The sequence below is a fragment of the Heterocephalus glaber genome, unplaced genomic scaffold, assembly GCF_053883595.1.
Source record: "Heterocephalus glaber isolate CG9 unplaced genomic scaffold, H.glaber_assembly_v1.0 deba00001523, whole genome shotgun sequence".
In the NCBI taxonomy this organism is placed as follows: domain Eukaryota; kingdom Metazoa; phylum Chordata; class Mammalia; order Rodentia; family Bathyergidae; genus Heterocephalus; species Heterocephalus glaber.
In genome coordinates, this window is record NW_028258327.1 from 31,001,420 (window position 1) to 31,025,714 (window position 24,295).

The window sequence follows — 24,295 nt, forward strand, 5'->3', positions numbered from 1 at the left end:
TATGAAATTTCTTGCCTGTGAGCAAGGGTATACATGTAAGGTTTGTGAAACACATTACTAAGGGTGGCTCATGGTGAGTGGTCTCAGTAAATGTGAGTTGTTTACTGTTCAGGGTGTAGGGCTTTTTTTTTTTTTTTTTAAAACAGATGTTAGTGTCAGTTTAAACTTAGAAATTTAGTATGTGAAGATAAAGGCAAATGCTAAGCTCCTGTGGCCCTTGATTCCTGCTGCAGATAAGCGGATCAGACAGGAAAGGAGAGCCAGGAGGAACTGCAAATGGAAGTGGAAACCAACGAAGAGTATAGTGTGGGCTCAGCTTGCCATGAAGTGAGAATTGTAATTAGATCAAAGAGGAAGGTTGAGGGCCGGGGATTTAGCTCAGTGGTTCTGCTGCCTGCCTCTAAAGTGCAAGGACCCGGGTTCGATCCCTGGTACCAAAAAAAAAAGGTTGAAAGGCCTGCAAGTTAACCCAGCATTGGAGCTTGGGCAGATGTGTATGGCAGTTCTCTGAAATGAGTTGGTTAAATTAAAGTGCAGTGTTAACTATTGATAAATGTGAGGAAGAAGAACCTGTAAGCACTTAAGGTAGCTTTTAGAGCATTGTTTTTTCAAAATTTTAAATAACGTTTATTTAGAAATGAAATACATTACTGTTGACACTCAGTATTCCATATATTGTTTTGCAAAGATGACACAACTCTTGTGCTGGCTTTGGCAACACATACTAAAATTGGAATGATGACACAAAGATGACACAAGTCTATACAGTATGCACCAGTATTTTAAAAGGTGTGATCGAGAGGCGTCAGCATCCAATGTCAGTAGCCCCCTACTGATCAATAAATATGCAATTAAACGCATAGAATTTTAACTTTTTTCTTCTCACACCTAAATATCGATTGGAGCACCATTACAGAAAGCTGTTCAAGTAGAAGTATAGAATTCAAAGGAAGGCCTGAAAGGAAGATAGACTAGTGACCAGGGTCAGCTCTAACTGGTGCTGTAAATAGGAATTTCTGCCAGGAGTAGGAGGGTAGCTTATCCCAGGGCACAAAGGATGTCCTCAATCCAGCAGGCAGCTCTTGATTACAAGCACCCTTCATCCTTGGGCACGTTGTTAAGCTCCAGGCCACCGGCAGGTGTGGAGCAGGTGTGGCCGGGGCTGGGGGGGCGGTCAGCGTGTGCGAGCCCTTTAAGGCGGGCGAAGCGGAAGCGGGAAGCCAGTGGCAGCACGTGGCCGCCCCGGGGAAGCCAGGCGCCTCCGCTAGCCGCCATGGACTTGGGCGCTGACGAGTTTGAGCAGAGCCTCCCGCTGCTGCAGAAGCTCCTCCGGGAGGCGGACTTCGTGGGTAAAACGCGGGGAAGGGGTGGTTGAGGACCCCTTAACCAAACGGTCCCTGGGAAAGAAGCGGAGTCCCTGTTCAGGCCCCCAGGCAGTGGACAGGCAACAGGCGTTAAGCGCCGGTCGCACCCAGAGCACCCAGGCTTTGGTGGCTGGAGCTGCTCTAAGGTCCAGATACACCCGGGGGGGCTGCCTGGTTCTTGCTTTAGTTCCCGCCCTCTCCGCTTCTTGATGACCTGGCTTCTTGAGCACAAAGAAAGCGAACCTACGCGTCACCTGTAGCATTTAGGAGGTGTCATCAAAACAGATGATGAATGTAAAATTAAAAAAAAAAAAGATTGTGGGGCAACTCATTTTCGGGTCCCCTTCTGTCTCTCTTAGGCAGAAGCTTTCTTTCAATAAACTCTTCCTATTTAAAAAAAAAAAAGATTTGTTACAGTAAAAGACATATCGCTATTAATCCCCCTCAGAATAGTCCCCCTCACTTTGAACATACATCCCATCCTTCTTGCCACTTTTTAAAGCAGTTCTGGAAGTCCTTTTTCTGAGTGTCTTTACTTGAGCAATGGTAGCTGCCTCAGTGTCTAGAAATGATTCAAAACATTGACTTTTCCAGGTCATTTTGAGTCTGGGAAAGAGCCAGACGTCTCATAGGTACCATATTGGGCGAATATCGTGGATGTGGACACACTGTAATGTTTTTAGGAGCCTGCTTTTCTATTGGATGGCACTTGGCAGCAGCATTCATATATATGTAACATATACATATGTTATATATGATTTTTTTAAAAAAAATCACACCTTGTAAGACACAAAGGAGAACTGTAATAATTTTTATTTAAACATCTCATATTTTGATCGCCCCTGGTTCAGTGTAGAGTGGAGACTTTATTTTTTGCCTTCTCCACAGGTCTGGACATAGAGTTCACTGGACTTCGTTCTAACCTGTCTGGGCTCCAGCAGATCAGGTAAAGCTAAAGCTGTCTGGGGCCCAGAGAGGTGACTCACCCAAGTCCTCTTTGTATAAGACCCTGGTGGGACCAGCATTGCTTCTCAGTAGGCATGCTGTTGGCTTTTGGGGGTCAGGGCATTTTGTGTGGGTTGCTCCCACCTGTTGGGGGACCTGGCTGTTGTCAGTTAAACGGTACTAGTGTTTCCTCGTTCCTGTAACAAGGAAAAAACTCCGCCCTGGTTCAGAGTGCCTGAACCAGTTTCCAAGGTGTTGGGCCCTGATCTGCTCTCCTTGCTTATGGCATATGCAATATATCTTTTTTCACAGTCTTTTTGATTTGCCATCTGACTGGTATCTAAAGACCCGACAGAGTATTCAGCAATTTACAATCTGTCAGATTGGTGAGTCTAATATTCAACAGTTTAAGAGTCGTGCAAGAAAATACTTTATTGTCTAACTGTATGTAGTGGCTCATGTTTGTAATCCCAACACTCAGGAGGCTGAGATAGGAGGATCTTGGCAAGTTCGAGACCAACCTGGGCTACATAGTAAGTTCAAGATTAGCCTGGTAAATGTAGTGAAACCTTGTCTCAAAACAAAGCAAAACATAAAAACAAAAAAGACTTTATTATTTTGTGTTTTCTGTTGTTAAAAATCACTTTTATTATCACTATTTTTTGGTTTTGTTTTGTTTTGTTTTTTGGTATCGGCTATCAAATTCGGGACTTTGCACTGGCAAGGCAGGAGGCGGCACCACTGAGCTAAATCCCTGGCCCTAAAAATCATTTTTAAAGACATCAGGTATCCTTTTGAATTATGCTTATGGGACCAGCACTTTAAAGCAAGTAGAAAAATTTAGTAGCATTGTTTCTGTGCCTGGAGTTTCTGTTTCTGGAGTTAAGAAATAATCACTATCACCTGTTCCATCTTTAAAGTAAAAACGTGTATTTTTTTAAAAAGAAAATTTATACAAACAAAAGAATTTGTTTTTTTTTGTACTGGGGATCGAACTCAGGTCCTTGTGCTTACGCAGCAGGCAGCCAAACCACTGAGCTAAATCCCTGGCCCAGGACTAAATATTTTGTATTTTGGGTTTTTTCTCCAATTGATGGAGCCTGATGGAGCTGGACATATTTCTATATCAGCACATACAGACTTGTTATTTTTTGTTTTGTTTGTTTTTTGGTGCTGGGGATTGAAGCCAGAGCCTCATATGTACTAGGTAGGCACTCTTTGAGCTACACCCTCTGCCTAGACTTGTTCATTTTAAACAGTTCTATATGACTACAAACTGAATATGTCTGTTGACTTAGTGTCTTAGTAATTCAATACTTTTGTTTAGCCATTTGTGTACAGTTAAGTTTGCATTGACTAGCTTGGAATTTATATATTACTGTACTTTTGTGAATATCTGCATTTTTGAGTACTTTGCAGTGGAATTGCAGTTCCAGAGTAGGTCCATTAACATATTAATATTGGTTAAGAATGTAGCTCCATGATAGAGTGATTGCCTAGTGTGCTTCAGCTCCCAGGTTTGATTCCCAGTATTGCCAAAACCCATTTTTTAAATGTATATTACCAAACTACTCCTCTTCCTATTAACCACCCTCAACATTTTTTAGCAATTTATACTAACAGTAGTGAATGTACCCATTTACCAAACAAATATCTAGCATTATTGGTCTGAAAATTTTAGCCCACCTGATAGAGAAAAAATTATCTGTTTTTCTGACTTATATCTTGTAATACAGGGCCAACAACTTTTTTGCGGGGGGGCAACAACTTTTTCTGTAGAAAGTTAGAAGGAAATGTCTTAGGTTTTGCAGGAAATGTGATTTCTGTTACAGTGACATACTCAGTCCTGCTTTTGTGAAATCAGCTGTCACTAGTATATAAACCATTTATTATGACTATTGCAATAAAATGTTGTTTACAGACAGCATGGGCCACATTTTACTGACATGTTTTACTAAGAGTGACACTGAACAGCTGTTCCCAAGTGTACGTGTATTTTCCTTTTTACCCTAGTCCTCTGTTTTTTCTATCTGTTTTTTCTTAATTATTTTATTTTTCTTTGAGAAGTGTAGGAAACGGCTCTTAGTTATGTTTCTGTTCTCTCATTTTGAAATATTTTTTACTTTGAATATGGTCTTTTTTGGTAATATAGACATTATAAACAATTAAGTTGTTAAGTTTTTATGGTTTTTGGCGTTTCTGCTTGTTACTTTTAAACTATGAGCAGGTCAATTTAAGATTTTTGTTTTTGAAGAAATGGCCACAGTTAGCTTTCAGTAATTTCAATGCAGATTACAATCTGACAGTTGCCATTCTTCAAGTCAGTCCTCTTTTCAAGAGGATGTTCTCCTGTTCTACAGTCCACATAGCACCTGTATCAAAGCACTGTTGGAAATGTTTTGTCTTTGTGGTTAACTTCAGGTAGCTTTTCTTTGGGATTCATTACTTCTGTTTTCATTCTTCTAGGATTGTCTGTATTCTCCAGCATTGAAGGAGAGTCAAACATGTATGTATGTATAAAGAGCTTTTTCCCATGTATATTTTACAGCTGGCGCCTTCTAGTCATTCCCCAGGTGTCTGAGTCACTTTGTCTTAGATGCTCCATTTTCTCTTCTCCTTCTAGCTCTTCCCTTGTTCTGTCCTCTGCAGATTCCAGCTTACCCTTCCAGTTTTTCTTCAAGCCTCCTGTGGGCCCTTTCCCCACCACCCCTCCCCTGCATCTTTCTTAGGTGCTCCTGCTCTCCATTCAATGGTCCCTTGTGCAACTCTGTGAAGCAGTTTGCTCACAAGCCCCGGCCATCAAGAAGGATGTTCCATCTATGGGGACAGGCCAGTGGGTAGGGCCTATTTCTCCACGTGTTTTCTGGTTTCTTTGTTGCTGTGTTTTCTGTGTTAACCTTGTATCATCTACGCTTAGCTGAGGTGGCTTTGGCTCCAACCTGTCAGCAGTGGAGGGGGACTGAGTGGCAAGAGGAGGGATTATTGAGGGCCCATCTCTGTGGCAGACCCTGTTTCCCAACGGTGAGAGTGCTGCCTTTTTCCTTTGGCCACCAATGCCAGGCAGTGACCTTGAAACACTACAGACATTCATGTCCTTCCTAAATGAGAAAAAGAGCCCACTCAAGCCTGCTCTATGAGCTAGAGTGAGTTTTTTGTTTTGTTTTTAATTTTTAAATTTATCTTTAACTGCTTTTAATTTCCTTACATTTTTTCTTTCTTTTTCTTTTTTAAATAGGTATATAGCCCATTCTTGTAACTTCTTTCTCTTCCCTACAACGTTTGGGATTTTGGACACAGAATTCTCTTTCCAGGCATCTAGTGTTCAGTTTTTGAATCAATATGGCTTCAACTATAACAAGGTACTGTGTTTGAGGAGGGGCAGAGTGTGTTCAAAGTCTCGTCTCATTGGCCACACTGCCTGTTTCCTGTCCTTTTTCTTACTTGTTCCTGGGAGAACAAACTCTTTTCCCTTCACTCTGTTCCTCACTGCCTTAGAGGCTACCTCTCACTTGTTCTCTTCCTGGTTTTAGTTTCTCAAAAAAGGAATTCCATATATGAATGAAGAGCAGGAGAAGAAAATTAAGCATAGTATCCTGACAGGGAACTGGAAAGTTCGCAGGTAGGGCTTCTTTTTTGTTGGTCTCTTTGTTGCCATGTTTTGTGTTTCCTGTGGGTTCATATGCTGGTTCCAGGGGTGCGGTGACCTTGTGCCCTCCGTGCTTTGGTCACCTGTGCTCTCCCAGACCTAAAGGCCTGTGGTGCTTTGGATCCATCTGCTGCTGAGGTAAGAAACTGCCTCCTGTATCTTCCTTTTTTTGACCTCTCATGTGAACCTCTCACTGCTTTTAGTGGGGTTTTTAGAGTCTACTCAACAAAATAGGAATTCATTCCAGTGCTGGGGTAGGAGGAAACAGCTCTGTTGGACCTGCTATATGATGTCCATGTTGGGCTCCAGCGTGGTCTTCTGAGGGGTTTGCAGGGTGACTCACAGATAACTTTGACATACCAGTCATGCCGGGCACAGGCTTTAGACTGCTCCAGTCTGGCATGCCTGAGCCTGTGTATGAGACTCATCTGTGACCCCTGTTTTCTTTGGCCCATGTGCCAGGCCTAGGCCCTGCAGTTTTTGCTGCCTGTGCAGGAGTGACAAGTGAGGACCATAGTATTGGGTTGCAAATGGAGCCAGGAGCTCAGGGCCCAGTCAGTCAGTGCTATCAACTAACTATTGGTTTTGAACAAGTCATTTAAGCATGTTGGGCTTTCAAATTTTTTCTTTACTGGGAAGGGGAATAAATGAGACAACTTTTAACTCTGAAATATGATTGATGATCTGGTTCAGATAATGATCTTGTGTAATGTTTGGAGTTTCTTCCTTCCTTCCTCCTTTCTTTTTTTCATCCTCGATGCTGGTGTTCATATAAAAATACAGGTTTTTGTTTTGTTTTGGTAAGGGAAAAGCAATTTTTAAAATTTTTTGTCAATACTGGGGATCAAACCCAGGACTGCTCTACCCCTGAGTTACACCTCCAACTCTTTCTTTTTTATTTTTATTGAGAGAAGATTTTGCTAAGTTGTCCAGGCTGGCCTAGTGTTTGCAGTTCTCTTGCCTCAGCTTCCTAAGGAGCTGGGATTATGCACATGTGCCATCAGGCCTGACAGCAATTTTTATATTTATTTTTAATTTTTTTTTTTGGTTGTTTGAGACAGGATCTGACTTTGTAGTTGAGGTTGACCTTGAAGTCACTATGAAGCCCAGGCTGGCCTTGAACTTGTGCAATCCTCCTGGTTCACCCTCCTGAGTGCTAGGATTACAGGCATGTGGCATCATGCCTGCTAGCAATTTGAATTTTTAATCTTCTGTTATTTTCAAGTGTTGGAGTGAGATCTCAGCCTAATAGAGTATTCTCTGACACTGGAAAAGGTTTACAGAGCTCTTGCCTTTCTCTTTTTGTTCTAAGCTGGTATGTACTTTACCCCTTTGAAAGCTGTGTAGAGACTGTTCTGACAGTCTCTGCTGTTCTCACAGTAGACTGTAGTACTTCTTAGTATTGGCTAGAGCCCTTTTCTGTTTTTTTCTGTACTCCCAGTAAAGCAGATAGGGATTGAATGAGTTCTTGGGAACCTGGAAAGAAGATAGGCCAGGGTTCACATTCCTACTACATGAAAGGACCTGGAGAATAATTGACCTTTTTGGTTCATCTTCCATAAAATCACAAGGTCCTGAAATTTCTCCTGTTAAGACTGTTTTAGGATTCTGGGGTGGTTTTCTCCAACATTTATACTATATAGGAGGTTTTTTGTTTTGTTTTGTTTTTTTGGTACCAGGGATTAAACTCGGGTCCTTGTGCTTGCAAGGCAGGCAGCATAACCACTGAGCTAAATCCCCGGCATCCAACATTTATACTATAATGTTTCCATTTCAGCTCTCTGGATAAAGATCAAATCAAGGTGGTAATTAATGAGGTGACGCGGTGGCTGGACCTGGCTGAGGAAGGTGACCAGATGACTCTGCCTGGTATTGCTGGTAGGGAGCAGGCTGTTCTCCCAATGTGGGATCATGGGAACAGGTCATAGTCATGTACAAGAACTGGGGAACAAATTTGCTACAGATCCTGGTCTCAAATACCATGTATTAGTCTGATGCCAGTGTTTGCTCGGCACATGCCTAGTCCTCAGGGTTATATAATGGTGAGTTGAATTCAAAAGTCAAAGCCTTTGGAATTTACTTTGAATTTCAAGGCTGAAGAAGTCAAGTTCATTTATGAGCCATCCTTTGAAGTCCATCCTGAGTGCTTTCTGTTACTGACTTTTGTTACTTGCCCTCAATGCATATGCCCTGGTGTGGCAGTTCTCAGAGCCTAGTCTTTGGACCTTGTTGGTCTCTGAGACCCTAGCTATGGGGTCTATAAGGTCAGGACTATTTTCAGAGTATCACTTAGCAATGATTTGCTGTTGTCATTGAACCATTTTTCTGTGTTCTTTAGTGATGGTGATTAAACCTGCTATCATTTTAGCAGGAATTAAGTTATATAAGAGCATCAAATCATGCTGGTAATCATTGCATCCTTCATTGCCATTTATTCTCAGTTTGTTTGTTTTTATTTCCAGTACCAGGGATTGAACTCAGGACCTTGGGCTTATGAGGCAGGCATGGTGCCACTGAGCTAAATCCCTGGCCCTTATTCTCAGTTTTTAAAAAAGCCAATTTTACTTAAGAACCTCCTCGGTGAGGAAGTAATTAATATTCATAGTTCTATTAAGTCTCCACCTTTGGATTCTCTTAAATATTTTATGTCAATAGAAGTATAGAAAAAGATAAGTATATTGATAATATTCCTTTAGTAGTTCTGTTGAGAAAAAGCACTCTGCAGTTTTCAGAGTTGAGAACTGAATTAGCTGTTGGTTTTTTGTTTTTGTTTCTTTTCCCCAGTGCTGAGAATCAAATCCAGGGCCTCATACTTGGTAGACAAGTGCTGTACCACTGTGCTACACTACAGCTCCAGGCTCAGCTGTTTTTTTTTTTTTTCTTGGAATATTTTTACTGGAAAAAACTGATTGTAGTTGTTTAGATATGGGTATTTTCTTACTGGAAAAAGTAGGCCTGTAACTTCAAGGAAAATAACTCAAAAGTATTTGCTAGTGATAAAATTCAAGCTTCCCATAAAAAACTGGAAAAACTTGGATCTGCCACCATAAGTTTGACAGCTTTCCAACACAGGCCTTTCTGATAAGATCAGTAGTCATAGGTACAAATGGCTTTTGTTGGTATCGTGTAGTCAAATGTGTGAACATTTGGAAGATCTGCATAACTCTGCAAACCAGTATCTTCCAAGTAACCGGTGCATGCTGTTACAAAATCATGGTTTAAAAATCCATTAAAAAAAACCCATTCAAGGACTGAATGAGATGGCACATGCCTGTAGTCCTGGCTCCCTGGAAGCCTAAGGCAGGAGGATTGCAAGTTTAAGGCCAGCCTGGGCAATTTAGTGGCTCAGACTTTGTCTCAAAGTGAAAAAAATAAGAACGAGTGGGGAATATAGCTCAGTGCAGAGGCCTTGGGTTCAATCCCTAGTACTGCCAAAAAAAAAATCCATTCAAAATACAAAACAGGCCAGTAGGGTTTAATGTTATGGTGCTAGAAAGTTTATTAATAATGGGTTTAGACTGCATAAAATAGCTGACCTTTAAAACTACTGTGTGTTGGATTTACATAATATTAAAAAAGAAAACCCAAAGTCATTTGAGAAGGCTATTATCTCTTCCCTGTCCATTTACCCATCTGTATATTTGGATTTTCTCTGTATATTTCAGTGAGCACAACATATCACAGCAGATTAGTAGATTAGATGCAAAACAGCTAGGTGCAAAAATGTGAAATAATCAAGCTTTTTAAAAAAAAATTGCAGTACTGGGGATGAAACCTAGGAGCACTCTACCTCCGAGTTACATCCCCAGCCTTTTTACTTTTTATTTTGAGGCAAAGACTCTTTTTTTTTTTTTTTTTACGTACCGGGGGTGGGGTTGGGGGGGGGGTCGAACTTGGGTGGGTCCTTGTGCTTGCAAGGCAGGCATCAGAACCACTGAGCTAAATCCCCGGCCCGAGCCAAAGTCTTTTTAAGGTGCCCAGGCTGACATTGAACTTCTGATTCTTCTGCCTCTGTTAGCTGGAATTATAGGCATGTGCCACTATGCCCAGCACTGTGTCACTCTTCCGGCTAATTTTTTTTATTTTGGCAAATAGTTTTTTCATATTTCAAAAATGAAATTTTTAAACTTAGAGTTTTAATTTCTAACGTGGCTAATGTCAGTAACTATAACCCACAGAAATTAAAATTCTTTGGAGTGCCCAATTTGAATGTCCTTGAGATCAGAAACTTTGAGAATGCTTCCCTGGAACATCACGACAGGCCATGTGACATCATGTGGCTGGTGGGCTTGGGTGTCCCTGAAAGCTGCCTTTCCACACAATCCACCTATTTCCAAGCATCTCTCAGCAGCTCCTGTTCTTGGGGTTCTCTCATGGAGAAGGTGCGGTGCTGCTCCAGTTCTGTGTGTGCTTTTGTGCTTCCTTGTGCAGGGTTCCAGGCCTTTGAGGTGCAGCTGGTGCTGAGGCAGGCCCTGCCCAACATCTGGACAGTGTTGAGAGACCGGGGGGTGAGTTTGTCCCTGGGAACAGGCATCCTTAGCAACTCTGTCCCCTCTCATTCAGCCTCATGTGCCCTCTGTGACAGGCTTTTCTCAAGTGCTTTTGTTTTCTTCCTTTCATTTTGAGATGAAGATCCTTTTTCTAGGCTTCATTTCCAGTGACCTAGGATTCCAGGCCTGTGTGTCTGCTTTTTCATTTCAGGTGATAGTGAAGAAGGTGAGCCAGCAGCATCGCTGGTACCTTGAGCACGCCTCTGGTGATCGAGATAGCTGTTGGAAAGAGCAGATTCTTCTCTCTGCAAGGGGTTTTTCTGTCTTTTTCCAGATGTTGGTGCAAGCCCAGAAGGTAGGGAAAAATAGCTTTTTCTTGGCTTTTCACAATCCTTTGTAATTCTGGCCATAGGTGTTGAAGGATTCTTTTTTTTTTTTGGCACCGGGGATTGAACTCGGGTCCTTGCGCTTGTGCAGCAGGCAGCGGAACCACTGAACTAAATCCCCGGCCCTGTTGAAGGATTCTTTAACAGTAAAATTAGATTTTTTTAAAAAAATGAGTGATTCCTTCTGATAACTGGCTTCCTGGTCCTAACCTCATTTTTAACAAATCATGATTGGTTAATTTGGTGAAGGACTCTACACGTGAAATATTACATTCTTTGTCCCTTTCAATAACACAGGGATTTCAACACTAATTACCTAAAACTATTTGGAGAACCATGTGTACTTCCTTTTCTTTTTTTTGTACGTGTACTTTCTGCATGGTTTAGATTCTCAGCTGGGAGTTGTGGCGCATGCCTATAATCCCTGCACTTGGGAAGCTGAGGCAGGAGGATTGCCCTGGGTTCAAGGCCAGCCTTGAACCTGGGCTACATAGTGATTTCAAGGCCAGCCTGAACTGCATAGTGAGACCCTGCTTCAGAAACAAACAAGCAAAAAATCCAAACAAACAGTTTAGATTCTCACTGTGGACCCTGTTTTAAGACCCTTCTGTCCCCTCCTTGCTTTTTCTCCTCTAAGCAGTCCTCCTACCTTACATGGGAGCAGAATGAGACTGGGGATGGAATTATCAAGTGACCAGAATCGAAGTTGGTTCTGAAGCTACATCATTTGCAAGAAACTGCCATTAGTCTTTGGCAGTGAAGGCAAACCTTTTAGAGCTTTCAGTGATATAAACAACCCGCTGGGGCACGTATGCTATAGGTTCACCACCACTGGTCTATAGTGTCTGTCTTTATTATGTTTTAAATCTCATTTGTCTCACTTGTTGATTTATTCCAAGTAGCCCTTAGTGGGGCATAACATGATGATGGATCTACTGCATCTCCATGAGAAGTTCTTCAGACCCCTCCCAGGTAAGGACAGACCTGTTGTTCTCCTTTCTTTTACCCTAGTTTGCCCTCTGCCCCATTTTCCCCAGTGTCCATAGATTTCTAGAGAACCTGGGTAGGGTCTTGTCCTCAGATCTTTCTGGGGCAGAAACCAAGAGGTGACCTCAAGGAAGAAAGCAAAGCCTAAACTGGAACTGATACCTCTCTCTTCATTACTAAAGTTGCCCGGGCTCGTTGTGTAAATTTGGCAAAATCAAAAACATGTGAAGGAGATATTGCAGCAGAAATCCTAAAGCTTTTGGCTTTTTCCTCTGTTGCAAGTTTTTACACATTGTTTGGATTTTTTCTCTGGTTTTTTTTTTTTTGGTACTGGGGATCAAACTCAGGACCTTGTGCTTGTGAGGCAGGCACAGGGCCACTGAGCTAAATTCTGGGCCCAGGATTTTTCCTGTATTTATCCATAGCATTATTTTATGTTGTCAGAAACTAATAAATGTCACTTTAGTGGATGTCCCATGATGTTGGCTTATGGCCATACCCCTTTTCTTTCCACTTTTGGTTCTGTGTTGGACATTGGACATACAGCTGGGCATCATGATGGTTAATAGCTGGGACCCCAGAGCTGCGGTGGATTCTTCATCCACCCCTTGTTATCTTCATGACTTCCAGCAAGTTACTTTATCTTCCCTGGTTACCTTTAAGACAGGATAACAGTAACGTATTAGTGTTGGTGTGGGATTAAGTGAACCAATAAATGTGTAGAGAACACTAGATGAAAGGGGTAAGAAAGCTCTAGAATGGCCGGGCATGGTAGTGCACACCTGTAATCCCAGCACTCAGGAGGCTGAGACAGGCTGATCAGTGCAAGTTTGAGGTCAGCCTGGGCTACATAGTGAATTCAAAGCTAGCCTGAACTACATCATAATGCAACCCTGTCTCAAAAAACAAAACAAAACCCCAAAATCTATGAGGAATCTCCCCAAGACATGAATTAACAGGATGCCTGAGTTTGAACATACTGAGAGAAATGGGGGAGAATTAGAGGTAAATTAATAATACACAATAAAATACTGAGTAAACAGCAAAACAAAATATTTACTAGAAAAGAAATAAATGGTGTAAGAAAATAGGACTCATGGTAGCCAGCATAGGGCCCTTCATGCAAGGTGCCCAGGGTTGTAGAGATGAGAGGCTGCGACTGGTGTGGCGGGGTCGAGTGCAGGGGTGCACGGGATGAGGAGACATTGCTTCTTCCCTGTTGGGAAGTCAGTGGTGAGGGGCCTAAGACTGCAGCACACATGTGTCACTTAGAGACGAGAATAAACACCCAAGGGAAAAGTGAAAGCAGATGCTGTTTAGGGGAGGAAATGGGCAGTGGGAAGAAGGTCTCGGGTTTTTTGTTTGAGAGGTGGGTATTTTGGAGATTTGTTTGTTTTATTCACAATAAACATTTTTAAAGTATGTGCAAGTATTACTTTGATAAATTCAGCAATTAATATTTCTTTTAAAATCTTTTTCTCTCATCATGGTATTTTATCTCTCACTAAAATGACTTTGATTTTTCTTGGATTTTAACTAAACAGTCATTTATAAATGATAGCTTCAGATCTGCCTTCCCAAAATATCCCTGTCTCTCCCTCTCTCATCCCATTGGTTGGAGCTTCTCACACTGTGATAGCTGATGTTGGCAGTAGAAAATATCTTGAGTCTAATAGAAAACCACTTGGCCTGTACAATTTTTTTTTTTGTATTAAATTCTTTTATTGGTACATTGTAGGTATACAACACAATTACATTTCTCATTGGGAATTGTACCTTTATATAATGCATCTTGGTTCTTATTTTTTCCCCATTCCTAGCCCTCCCTTCACGCCCTCTACCCTTCCCTATTTACAAAGACTTTATTTCCATTTTTTCCATTTCTCATCATTTTTCCCTTTCCCTTCTTTCCTTTCCCCTGTGCCTCCCACTACCCCTACCCCTTTGGACCTTTTATTCCTATTTTACATTATCAATTATTCATTCTAATCATTGGTACATTTTAGGTATACAATATAATGACATTCATCATTGGAAATTTGCACCTTTACATAGTCTCTCTTGGTTCTTGTTTTTCACCCTTGCCCAGCCCTCCCTTCAACCCCTCCAGTTTGGCCTGTACAGTTAAACATGGTGATGGCAGCTTGGTTTCTGATTAGAAATCTTTGATGGTTAGGATTGAGGGTGCTGTCAATTTCTGTTTTGTTTTGTTTGCAGGGGTAGAGAATGGTTCTTTCCCATCTTTCCCAACAAACTAACTCACTTTTTACTGTTTGGATCTTTCTCCTCAGAAAGCTATGATCAGTTTAAGCAGAATATCCACAATCTATTTCCTGTTCTTATTGACACCAAGAATGTTACAAAGGATATCTGGAAGGTAATGAATAGAATTTACTTTGGGGTAAGGACTGCTCTTTTTCATATCGGTACACTCAGTGCTCTCTCTAATTTTTCTTTGAATTCTCTTTTAAAACCTGCATCAGCAGGGCATGGTGGCAGACATCTATAATCCTTGCACTTGGGAGGTTGAGGCAGGAGGATTGCCACAAGTTCAAGGCCAGCTTGGATTACATAGTGACTTCAAGGCCAGCCTGAACTACATAGCAAGACCCTGTCTCAAAGAAACCAAGCCAAACAAAACCAAAATGGGCTCAGTTTTCTTTTATATTTTGGCACCTATTGGTGATCATTATTAGCTTATATATGATTTTTTTCTTTCCCTCATTCAAGTTCCCAGGTTTGTTTTTTGTTAATTTGGTACCGGAGATTGAACTCAGGACCTTGTGCTTGTGAGGCAGGTGCCATAACCACTGAGCTAAATCCCTGGCCTAAGTTCCCAGGTTTTGATTTGTTTGTATGTAATTGTTGTGCTTCTCATGGCACAATGGAACATTTTATTTTGGAGCTTGTACATTTTTTGTAAACATTTTGGATGTGCTTACAGAGCACCAGGGTTAGGTCCTTCCTTTTTTTTTTTTTTGTATGAGGGATCGAACTTGGGTCCTTGTACTTGCGCAGGAGGCGACAAAACCACTGAGCTAAATCCCCAGCCCTAGGTCCCTTCTTGTAAAGTGCTAAGGAACATGTCTTTGCCAAGCCCTGAGGTTATGGGCCCTCACCCTGCCAGTGAATCCGAATCACTGGGGAGTTATAAACTGGCCCAGCTCCACTGTGTGTTCAGGTGGGGTCTAAGATGGGGCCAGGTGGTGTTCTGACAGCCCCCAGGTAATTCTCCTGTATCACTGGGTTGTGTACTATGTGTGGAGAAAGGAAGGACCCAACTGCCTTAAATGCTGCCTAGACACTAAGGAGAAGAGAAGGGAATCAGATCAGTGTTTTAAAGCCTTAGGGTAACAACTTAGATTGAATTATTCAAGAAGGGAGCCAACAAATGGAACAGGTTCCTGGATGTATCTTTGCCTAGGGAAGCTCTTCATATTTGTGTTTCATGTATTTCTAGCTTTGACAAACTCCCCCAAGGCCCCTTCGTCCCTAGTATCCTATGAATGTGGCCAAGTCTCCATCCGGTGCCTCTGATTCCTGTGTTTACAGAATCCCTTAAACTTGTCTGCTGAGGGAGATGGAGTGTGTTGTGTTGGTGGGCACTTCACTCTAGCCTGGCATTGGGAACCCCTCTGGGATGCTCTAGGGTGCTGGTTCCCTGACGCTGTAATTAAGAAGCAAGGGTGGTGAGGATGTGGGAAGAAGAGGAGGCCTATAGGAGTGAGCATTTTCCAGGTTACTTTAGGTCTTTGGTAAGACCTAAAGCACATGATAGCCAGAAGTACAAATGTTTTGTTCTCCCCGATTTGTTTTCTACAATTGCAGGAACTGCATTTCCCTCGGGTTTCCAACCTCTTGGAAGTATATGAAGTGCTGAACAGGTGAGCAAGGTGTTTCTCAAGGTGCTTCTGGAGCAGGGATGGCTGGTTGCTGCTTCTGTGCTCAGACCAGACAGCCTTTGGGCCCCGTTTCTAAGAAGAAAGGACAAGGCCGGAGGCAGGACTCTCCACTCCCTGCCCTGCTCTCCTGAACATTTCTGCTTTCCTGTCATCTTTCTTGTCTCTTCTAATGAACACAAATGCCTTATGTGAGCCAGGTGGGCAGAACTCACCCTGACCTCCTCCAGAGGTCTTCAGTCTCTCCCCCTGATTTCTCTCAGCACCAGCACTTAAAAACCAAGCCAAGCATGGTGGTGCACACCTGTAATACCAGAACTCTGGGAGACAGAGGCAGGAGGATCATAAGTTAGAAATCAGCCTGAGAAAATTAGCAACTAAGAAGCCGGGGATTTAGCTCAGTGGTTCTGCCACATGCCTCATAAGTGCAAGGTCCCAAGTTTGATCGCCGGTACCAAAAAAAAAAAAAAAAAGTGCTAGGGATGTAGCTCAGTGTACAGGCCCTGGGTTCAGTCCTCATTACCATGCAGGAGTGGGACAGGGGTCTGTGTTGAAAATTGTGGGCTGGGGTAGGAGACTGAGATTGTTGCTATGTCTTGGATGGAGAGGCAGTGGTGAGGCAACTGCTGCTGTTACCTGGAGATATGGTTACAGCTCTGCTCTGGGTAGCAATCCAGGTAGCAGTCTCTGTGTCACCTTCACCATCAGGATTTCTTGCCCTTGATGAATTTCCCTCTTCATGTGCCCCCCCACCCCCCCTTACCTGTGTCTTAGCTGTCAGGACGATGGCCGGAAGGTGTTCAGATTGGGGTATGGCCAAGTCCTTCGCAGCCCCGGTCTGTGCTGCTGCCTTCCTGGATTTCTCTTTTTGGTAGGGGTGGGGTGGGTCATCTGTTCCCACGTGTCCCTCTACTCATCTCTTCAATTCTGTCTTGGGCCTCTCCTTGACCTTCCTCTTACTCCTTACTGTGTCCAGGGGCCCCTTGGTGATCCTGCTCTGTGTTACCTGCAGGTCCCTTCAACAGGACATTTGTCTGTGTCTCATAAGCCCACGCCAGTGCCTGGAACATCTGCCTGAGTCTTTGTGGTACCAGGCACAATCCTGAGTACTGTGTGTTCATGAGGTGGGGGCCAGAGAGACCAATTTTTATTTTGTTTTGTTTTCTTTGCCACTCACTTGTTTAGTAAGTTACCTTGAGAAAATGATGTCCTCTCTCTGGGCCTCAGTTTCACCATCTGCAAAATAGGAGAAAAAAACTCTTTGTAATTCACAAAGTTGTTGACAGGCTTAACTCAGTTTGTCCCTGTGCGAAGACTTAGAATAAAGCCTTGCTCTTAGTCCATTTCATTAAATGTTAGCAGAGGGCTGCAACTGTTTCGTGTGGGCTTTTGTTTTTTGAGAGAGGGTCTCACTATGTAGCCAGGCAGACTTCTCCTGCCTCAGCCTCCTCAGTGCTAGGATTGCAGGCGAAGCTATGAATGGCTTGGCCACAATTATAGATGACCTTTGTTTTTTGCTTTTTGTTTTGGTACCGGGGATCAAACTCGGGACCTTGCTCTTGCAAGGCAGGCGGCGGCACCACTGAGCTAAATCCTTGGCCCTATAGATGACCTCTGTGATCCTCACAGCTACTTATGGCACAGGTGCAGTCATCAGACCTGCTTTACAGAAGAGAAAAGTAGGGCTCAGAGAGGCTCAGGACTCAGAGTTTTAAAAAATTTTGCGGAAAAGCAAAGACAGTGAATGTTTGACTGTTAGATGCTGTCACCATCCCTCTTGCCCCAGTGCCAAATGGTCCCAGAGCTAAGCTACCAAGGTCTGTTTGTTGGTCAAGTCCAAATAATATTATTCCATAAAGCTCTCTACGTTCTCCCTTTCTCTGCATGTTCAGGGGCATTGCTGTTGTTCCAGTCATGGTGGCAGCCCTCACTGGTATTCCAGATGGTGTCCTGTCCTATTTCATTTCCCACACTCGTGTGATCTTTGAAACTCTCTGGGCCATTTTCTGGGACAGATCTTTTGGTGCTTCCTGCAGCTTCTTGTGTCATAGGAGCTCCTCCCAAGCCTGGGCTTGCCCTTCACGAGGGGGCTTTTACCATCCTTCCAGGCACCTGGTCAGGCCTGGGTCTGTTCCTGCCTGTCACTGCCCATTCTTGCTTTGGCTTGAAATGTCTGTCATTACTCTGTTCCTTCAACTGGGTGAGTTTTTGTGGCCTGGGTACTTTTAGTACTGCCTGCTTCAGGGAGCCTTTAGCCCCAAGGACCCTGGAGTCACTGTCTAAGGCTCAGCATTGCATCTACAGGACATGGACACAATGCATCTGTTTGTCACTCAGAACACTAGACAGCAAGCTTGGAGGGCAGAGGCAGTGTCCTATTTGTCTTGGTGCCTGGGCTCAGGCTAAGTTTGTTCAATGCCTAGAATGTAAATGTCCAGGTGGACCCTTTCACCTGGCTGATCTTTCACCTATTCTGTTGCCTAGTTACTAAGACTATCTCTGCCATATCTAGAGCTGTGGCTTTTAAAAGTGTATGTGCTGGGGCCGGGGATTTAGCTCAGTGGTTCTGCTGCTTGCCTCACAAGAGCAAGGACCAGAGTTCGATCCCCAGTACCAACAACAAAAAAAAAGTATGTGCTAACTGGGTGTGGTGTCACACACTTATAGTCCCAGCACTTTGGGAGGCTAAGGCAAGAGGATCACAAATTTGAGCCCATTCTGAACTTTGTCTCAAAAACACACGGGAATATAGCTTAGTGTGAAGGCCTTGGGTTCAATCCCCAGTACTGCAAAAAAAAAAAAAAAAAATATATATATATATATATTCGCATATATATGTGTTGGCATGCCTGCGCGCGCGCACACCCCCCCCCCCCCACACACACACCCACACACCCCTGAGGACATACCTTTATAATTTAAGAGACTGGGAGGAGAGTAAGAAAGGATCATTTGTCTTACTTTTTTTCTCTTAATAGTAACTTGAATCCCACCAAGGATTCTGCACCAGTGATTGTTCATGGAAACAAATGTGAAAAATATGGTATGTCCCCTCCCACCGTTATGGACTGAGATGAGGACTTCCTGGACCCTGGTGGCAGGCTGTGGAAGTGTATAGGTTTCCTCCACTGCCTGCCTTGCCCTGCTCCCTACAACTCCCACCTCCGAGATGCACCATCGCAGATCACATCCAAGGCTGGGAGCTGCTCATTTCCTTGGGGTGGGGTCTGTCCAGTCAGGAAGCTCTGAGTCCTGGACCTTCCCCACTTGGAGAGGACGGGTGGGGAGACACTGAGTTGTGAGCAGGGAAAGGGGTGAACACAGCCTTGGTGGTCATCTATGTGGCAGCTGCTGTGAACACTGATCTAAGGCTGAGGTGAGTTTTCCCAGGCTGTTTCTAATACCTGTTCACTATCTCTCCTACTTACGGGAAAATGCTTCAGCCAAGAAAAAGTGCCCCCATGAAGCGGGATATGATGCCTTCCTGTGTGGGTCAGGTAAGAGTTGAGGTCCCTTTTAGAGAAGACCCATTTTCATTGGTGTTAAGCCTTTGCTGTCCCTGCATTATTGTTTATTTCCTATTGGGTTAGGCCTAACAGGAGTTTGCATGTTTTGCTAAGATCTCAAGGTCCATTACACCTCTAGCTTTTTTTTCCAGTTCTTTTGAAAGTGGCACACCTCCTCCTGCAGAGAGTGCACGGGTGAGTGTCTCTTCCTTTCATCCTGTTGCTCATTCCATGGTCAGGACTTGGTGAGTCCCTTTTACTCAAGACTTCCTGGGTCCCAGAGCCACCAAAGAGAAGGTGCCATGTCGTATGGGTAGATACCGTGCCTCTGCCTGGGCAGCAGCTAGCACAGTGGTTGCAGACATGTGGCCTTCATCCATGGGGGCCCTTTCGTACCACTCCTGCCTGCTTTCTGGGTGGGTCATGGCCCCTGGCCCTTGTCTTCGAATTAGGAGAATTCACTGATGTCAGGGGACCCAAGAGGTGCTTCTAATACCTGTCTCAGTTACGTCCAGTTTGGTATGTTCCTCTGTCATGTGTCCTCGTAACTGTAAAGCACAGCAAGGGAGGAGGACAAGGAGTTCAGGCTGTTGCATGGCACATTGTTGGGGTTCACATAGTCAGGTGGGGCAAACACAGTGACTTGGAGTAAGGTACCCCTGGGGAGAGGTTTGCATGGCAGCAGCATTCCTGATTCCTCCAGCACTGGACACACTGGAAACAAGTGTACATTTTACACATTCATCCTACAGCACTGTCCTAGGGCTAGACATTAGTAGCACTTAGGAGGCCTGGTGAAGAAGCTAGTCACAGTTGTAACCTGTTCCTCAGGACTGTCTTAGGAACACATTTTGGCTATAACCTGCCTGTACTGCCTGTATTTGCCTGTTTGGGATATGATAAATACAAATATCCTATGACACACTGATGTGAGGCTAATGACTTATGTGGGAAATCTGCCAGCCTGTCTCCCTCGTTCCTGCAGTTTGATAGTGTTTAGTGCCCACTGGTAGGTGGCAGGTAGTGTGTGCTAGGTAGGGAGGTTGGTGCCTTCAGCAGGGATGCACCATGCCTGGCCTGGGGCCTTTCACACTGTGTTTTCATTTGTCCTCATGACCTAGAAGCAGTCCTGGGTTTAGAGAGGTCCATGGCTTCAGGCCTGCCTGATTCCCTGGCTTGAGCTGCTCTGAGGGTCTGAACTTTGGTAGTACCTGGACAGAGGGGCGCTGGTGGCAGAATGAGACTCTGGGGCAAGAAGTGACCATTTAGAATCAAGGATGACATGGTGCCAAAGGATGATAAAGTGCACTTCCTCCAGACAGCAGCCTCTCGCACATTCTCTGAGCCTGTTGCAGTGCTGGTCAGCAGAGAGTTTGTTCCCAAACTGTCACCCATGGATGGTGACTCTCCAGAAGCTCTGCTTCTGTTTGGGTCCTGGAGAGGGCACTTGGAAGTTGGCTAGTTGGAGGAAGCCCCCTGACATAAGCCCAGGACTCATGAGGGGTGGAAGGAAGAGTGATTTGGCCAGCACCCTCCCTGTTCATCACCAGTTCCTTAGCTATGGTTGAGGAAGTGTGAATAAACGCCCACATGCCTGAGTGTCCTGGGGACTTCTCTGTCTATGTAGCCATGTTCCCACGTCTGAGCCCTCCTTCCCGCAGTACCTTGATGTGCTGGCTCCTTACGTGAACCAAGTGAATCTTATCCGAGCGGGGGTCCCTAAAATTGTGAGTAGGTTTCACTCAGCTTCCTCAGCCGTTGGTGGGAGGTGGGCTGGTATCCTCAGGGATATGCTAGAGGGGCTCTGAGAGCACCGAGGTAAGAGCTGGAGGGTATCCACACCCCGGGAAGCTTTTTATTTCTTACTTTTCCACCAAAACTCACCTGACCTTACTCCTTCCTTCTTCCCTCCCCTCTTCTCTGCTCCCAGCCCCTGTCAAAGCCTTTCCTACTCTTGTGTAGTATTTTCTTTTTTTTTTTTTTTTGACCCGAGGCAGGGCTTTATTGGGGAAAGAGCTGCTGGGCTGCCTCGAACAATGGCAAGAGAGCTCTTAAGTAGTATTTTCAAACACATGAGATGTAGTAAGAATTGTGGGAAGTCTCCTTTGTTCTTCATGTTTTCTAGAACTTCTCGGGCCCGGATTTTCCCAGTATCCGGCCTCCCATCCTCATCCTCACTGTCAGGAAGTGGCCTGGGGTGAGTGAGCAGCAAGTCTACGGCGAGTTCCAGAACCTCTGCAAGTTCGACGTCAGACGGCTCACTCAAAGCCAGTTCCTGCTCCTGACCAATAAGTTTAAGGAGTACGTGCCTCTGAGCCCACCTTGGCCTGCATCCACCCATCTCTGCCCATCCCCACCTTGATCGAGTATAGCAGCTGGTGTGATGTGTTGCTTGCTAACCCAGGTGAACTTCTTTGGCAGTGTCCGCAGTGTCCTGAAGGAGTACAGGTGTCACCCGACCCTGCAGGTCTCCCTGTACCGGTACTGGAGACACTCCCCCAACGTCAACTGCATGCTACAGTAAGTGCCCAGGCTGGAGCTGCTCTTCGCCCATTTGGGTCCCTGTTTGGTCTGATTCACCTCACTAGCCACCTCACCATCTTACTAGCTGGTGTTGATTGTAAAGGAGTTGTTGACAACTACAGTAGACAGAAGATTGTTCAGTATATTCTGCAAATAACTGGGCATCTGCAATGGTAGGTGCTGAGGAGGGCTCTATGGATTAATTGGTGAATAAAATCAAAGTCCCACATGCTAGCCATTAGAAGGTAAAACACACATAATAAGCAAGTACACTGTATGCATGAGGGACAAACATTTGTTAAAGATGAGTGTAGGTTGGCGGGTGGCAGAGTCCTGGAAGGAGGGCTGGACTCAAAGGAGCTGATGGGGAGGTCTTATTAAAAACTCAGGGGAGGAGGTGAGCCAGGCAGTGCACTCTGGGAACATTGTTTGGGCTGAGAGGCTGCAGGGCAAAGCCCTTGAGTGGGGAGGCATCTAGCCTGTTGAGCGCCACTGAAGCCACGGTGAGTGAAACAGGTGAGGCAGAACTATTCCTGCCCCGTTGGGGCTGCACAGGTGAGGATTGTGGGCCTCAGTCTTGGAAGAAGTCAGGGACCACTAGGGTCTGGGCAGAGGAAGGACAGGAATCCAGCTTGTATTTTCAAAGCATTGCTGTCTTGGGTGCTGAGATGGGCTGCAGTCCAGGCAGAGGGAAGGGCGTCTTGGGAAGCAAGCATGCAGCCAGGTGCTCCTGCCTGGGCAGCTGTGGATGCTGAGGGGGAGCCAGTAAGAGACCCAAGAAGGGTCAAGGATGCATGCAAGATTTGGGGCTGAGTGATCCAGAAGATGGACTTACAGCTTTGAGGATTCTGGATGGATAGGAGCCATCCCTCTAGTGGGCAGCATTATGGAAGAAAAATTTTTTCCAGGCATCCCTGGGTCCTCCTTTAGACCTCTGATCTAAATCACCAAGGAAATCCCAGGGCCATTGACTCTGGGAGGCAGAACTTTAGTGTTGGCCCTAGGGAGTGGTGAAAAGAAAGTACATTCAGGTGAATGGAGTTGGGAGAAACAAGAGTGACTGTGTGGTGCTCACAGACCTGCGGAGATCACGGGCGGACCTTGCTCTTCGCGCCTCTCATCTATGTCATTATCTTGCAGAGTCTGCAGTGTAGTTGCTGCCTGGGCCTTGCTTGGATTTCTTCTGGGAAGATCCAGCCCCTGAGTGCAGCCAGCCTCTGGAAGCCTCTGTCCATCTGTTGGTCCCCAGTCCTTTCTGGGATGGCCCTCCTGGATTTTGTTTCTGTAAATCATATTCTGTTTGCATGTGGATCTGCATGATCTTTACTATCATTTTTGTTGTTTTGAAAGTGAAATTCTATATATGCTGTAATTGATGAAGAAATCCTTGCATATAATACCTTTGTGTGTGGCCACCACGTCTGTATCTGCCTGGGAGAAGTCACAGCCTCTGGTGATTTAAACCAATGCCCTGGAGTATCTAGAACAGATAGTTCATCAGGAGCCACTCACCAAGTGAGTGAAAGGCGTGTCATTTCTGGGAAAAAAATTAATGACCAACAGCTGTTGGAGATTTAGGCCAAGAAAGGGCTTTTCTCATAAAGGAGAAAAGTAAAGTTTGGAAGAATTAATGACATGCACTGGTGACAATTTTGATACATACAGTATCTGAAACCATTAAAATATTTCTATTTGTTTTAGAGATGAAAAATACCCCCTAGCAGTGATTATACCTTGAAAGTCTCCTCCATGGCCATCCACACTTTCCCCAGGACGGTCAGGCACTTTTCCTGGATGAGTCTGAACTCAGCTGGGCTCTCTGCTCAGCTATGAACTTCACCTGAGGATTCTGCAAAGCCTTAAATTTAGTCCAGCATTTTTCTCTGGAAGAACTGAAATGTTAAATTGTGGCAGCTGCCCTATCTGGAGAGTTTGAAAGCTGATCTATCTTTCCTTCATTCCTTTTCTTTTTTTCTCTTTTCTGTCTTCTTTCTCTCTTTAATTGAATCCAGAGCCTTTTCCCTGAGCTACATCCCCAGCCCTTTTCTGATTTTAATTTTGAGACAGTGTTTCACTAAGTCACTAACTTGTCCAGGCTGGGCTCAAACTTATGATCCTCCTGCCTCAGCCTCCCAGAGTTCTGGGATTATAGGAGTGAGCCTCCACACCCACTTTGAGAGAGCTGCTTTTCTAGCAGTTACATGTCTGTCCAAGGGGTGTGAGGGCTTCAGTGACTGTCTGAAATTCAGGGCCGTTTGTAATCAGATGACCCCAGCTGTGTCTCCAACAGGTGCAGGGGGTTTGGGTTTTGCTTTGGTTTTTCAATGAAAGGAGAACTCCTCTCTTCCTGGGCTTTTGGGCCCCATTGCCAACCTGTATGGATCCACTGCTTGTCCATCTGGCGGGACCATTTTGTCTTCCCAGGAGAAAGGCCCTGTCACTGCTGACTGTCCCATGTAGTTCACTGGCACTGGGAGTCTGTCTGTTGTAGAAATGCCAAGCAGTCTGGGAGCCACCTGCTCCCCAAGCTTCTGGCCCATTTCTGTGGA

At 44.5% G+C, this 24,295-nt stretch overlaps 1 protein-coding gene across 7 annotated transcripts; it reads left to right on the forward strand.

Moving 5' to 3' along the window:
* Positions 1 to 123: 123 nt before the first annotated feature.
* Pnldc1 (PARN like ribonuclease domain containing exonuclease 1) lies at positions 124 to 23,145 on the forward strand. 7 transcript variants are annotated; one of them, XM_021247786.2, is made up of 20 exons: positions 124 to 1,349; positions 2,253 to 2,310; positions 2,622 to 2,695; positions 4,776 to 4,815; positions 5,039 to 5,146; positions 5,545 to 5,668; positions 5,840 to 5,928; positions 7,733 to 7,833; positions 10,387 to 10,463; positions 10,657 to 10,800; positions 11,734 to 11,803; positions 14,110 to 14,195; positions 15,647 to 15,702; positions 18,696 to 18,760; positions 19,161 to 19,214; positions 19,376 to 19,418; positions 20,851 to 20,950; positions 21,349 to 21,524; positions 21,645 to 21,743; positions 22,887 to 23,145. In XM_021247786.2, exons 1-20 carry the CDS (start codon positions 1,058 to 1,060, stop codon positions 22,948 to 22,950), a joined length of 1,920 nt encoding a protein of 639 aa, XP_021103445.2. In that variant the 5' UTR covers positions 124 to 1,057; the 3' UTR covers positions 22,951 to 23,145. The 7 variants fall into 7 exon arrangements, 6 of the variants coding, with proteins under 6 accessions (XP_021103445.2, XP_004869071.2, XP_021103446.2 ...); XM_087188152.1 differs by having other exon boundaries at positions 1,229 to 1,345; XM_004869014.3 differs by lacking the exon at positions 5,039 to 5,146.
* Positions 23,146 to 24,295: the final 1,150 nt, after the last annotated feature.

Excerpts from the sequence above, each read along its gene's own strand:
- Pnldc1 (XM_021247786.2), top strand. The coding sequence starts at position 1,058 with ATGTCCTCAATCCAGCAGGCAGCTCTTGATTACAAGCACCCTTCATCC. Across the intron at positions 1,350-2,252 it reads CCGGGAGGCGGACTTCGTGG|GTCTGGACATAGAGTTCACT; the intron begins GTAAAACGCGGG and ends CCTTCTCCACAG. Across the intron at positions 15,703-18,695 it reads GTATATGAAGTGCTGAACAG|TAACTTGAATCCCACCAAGG; the intron begins GTGAGCAAGGTG and ends TTCTCTTAATAG.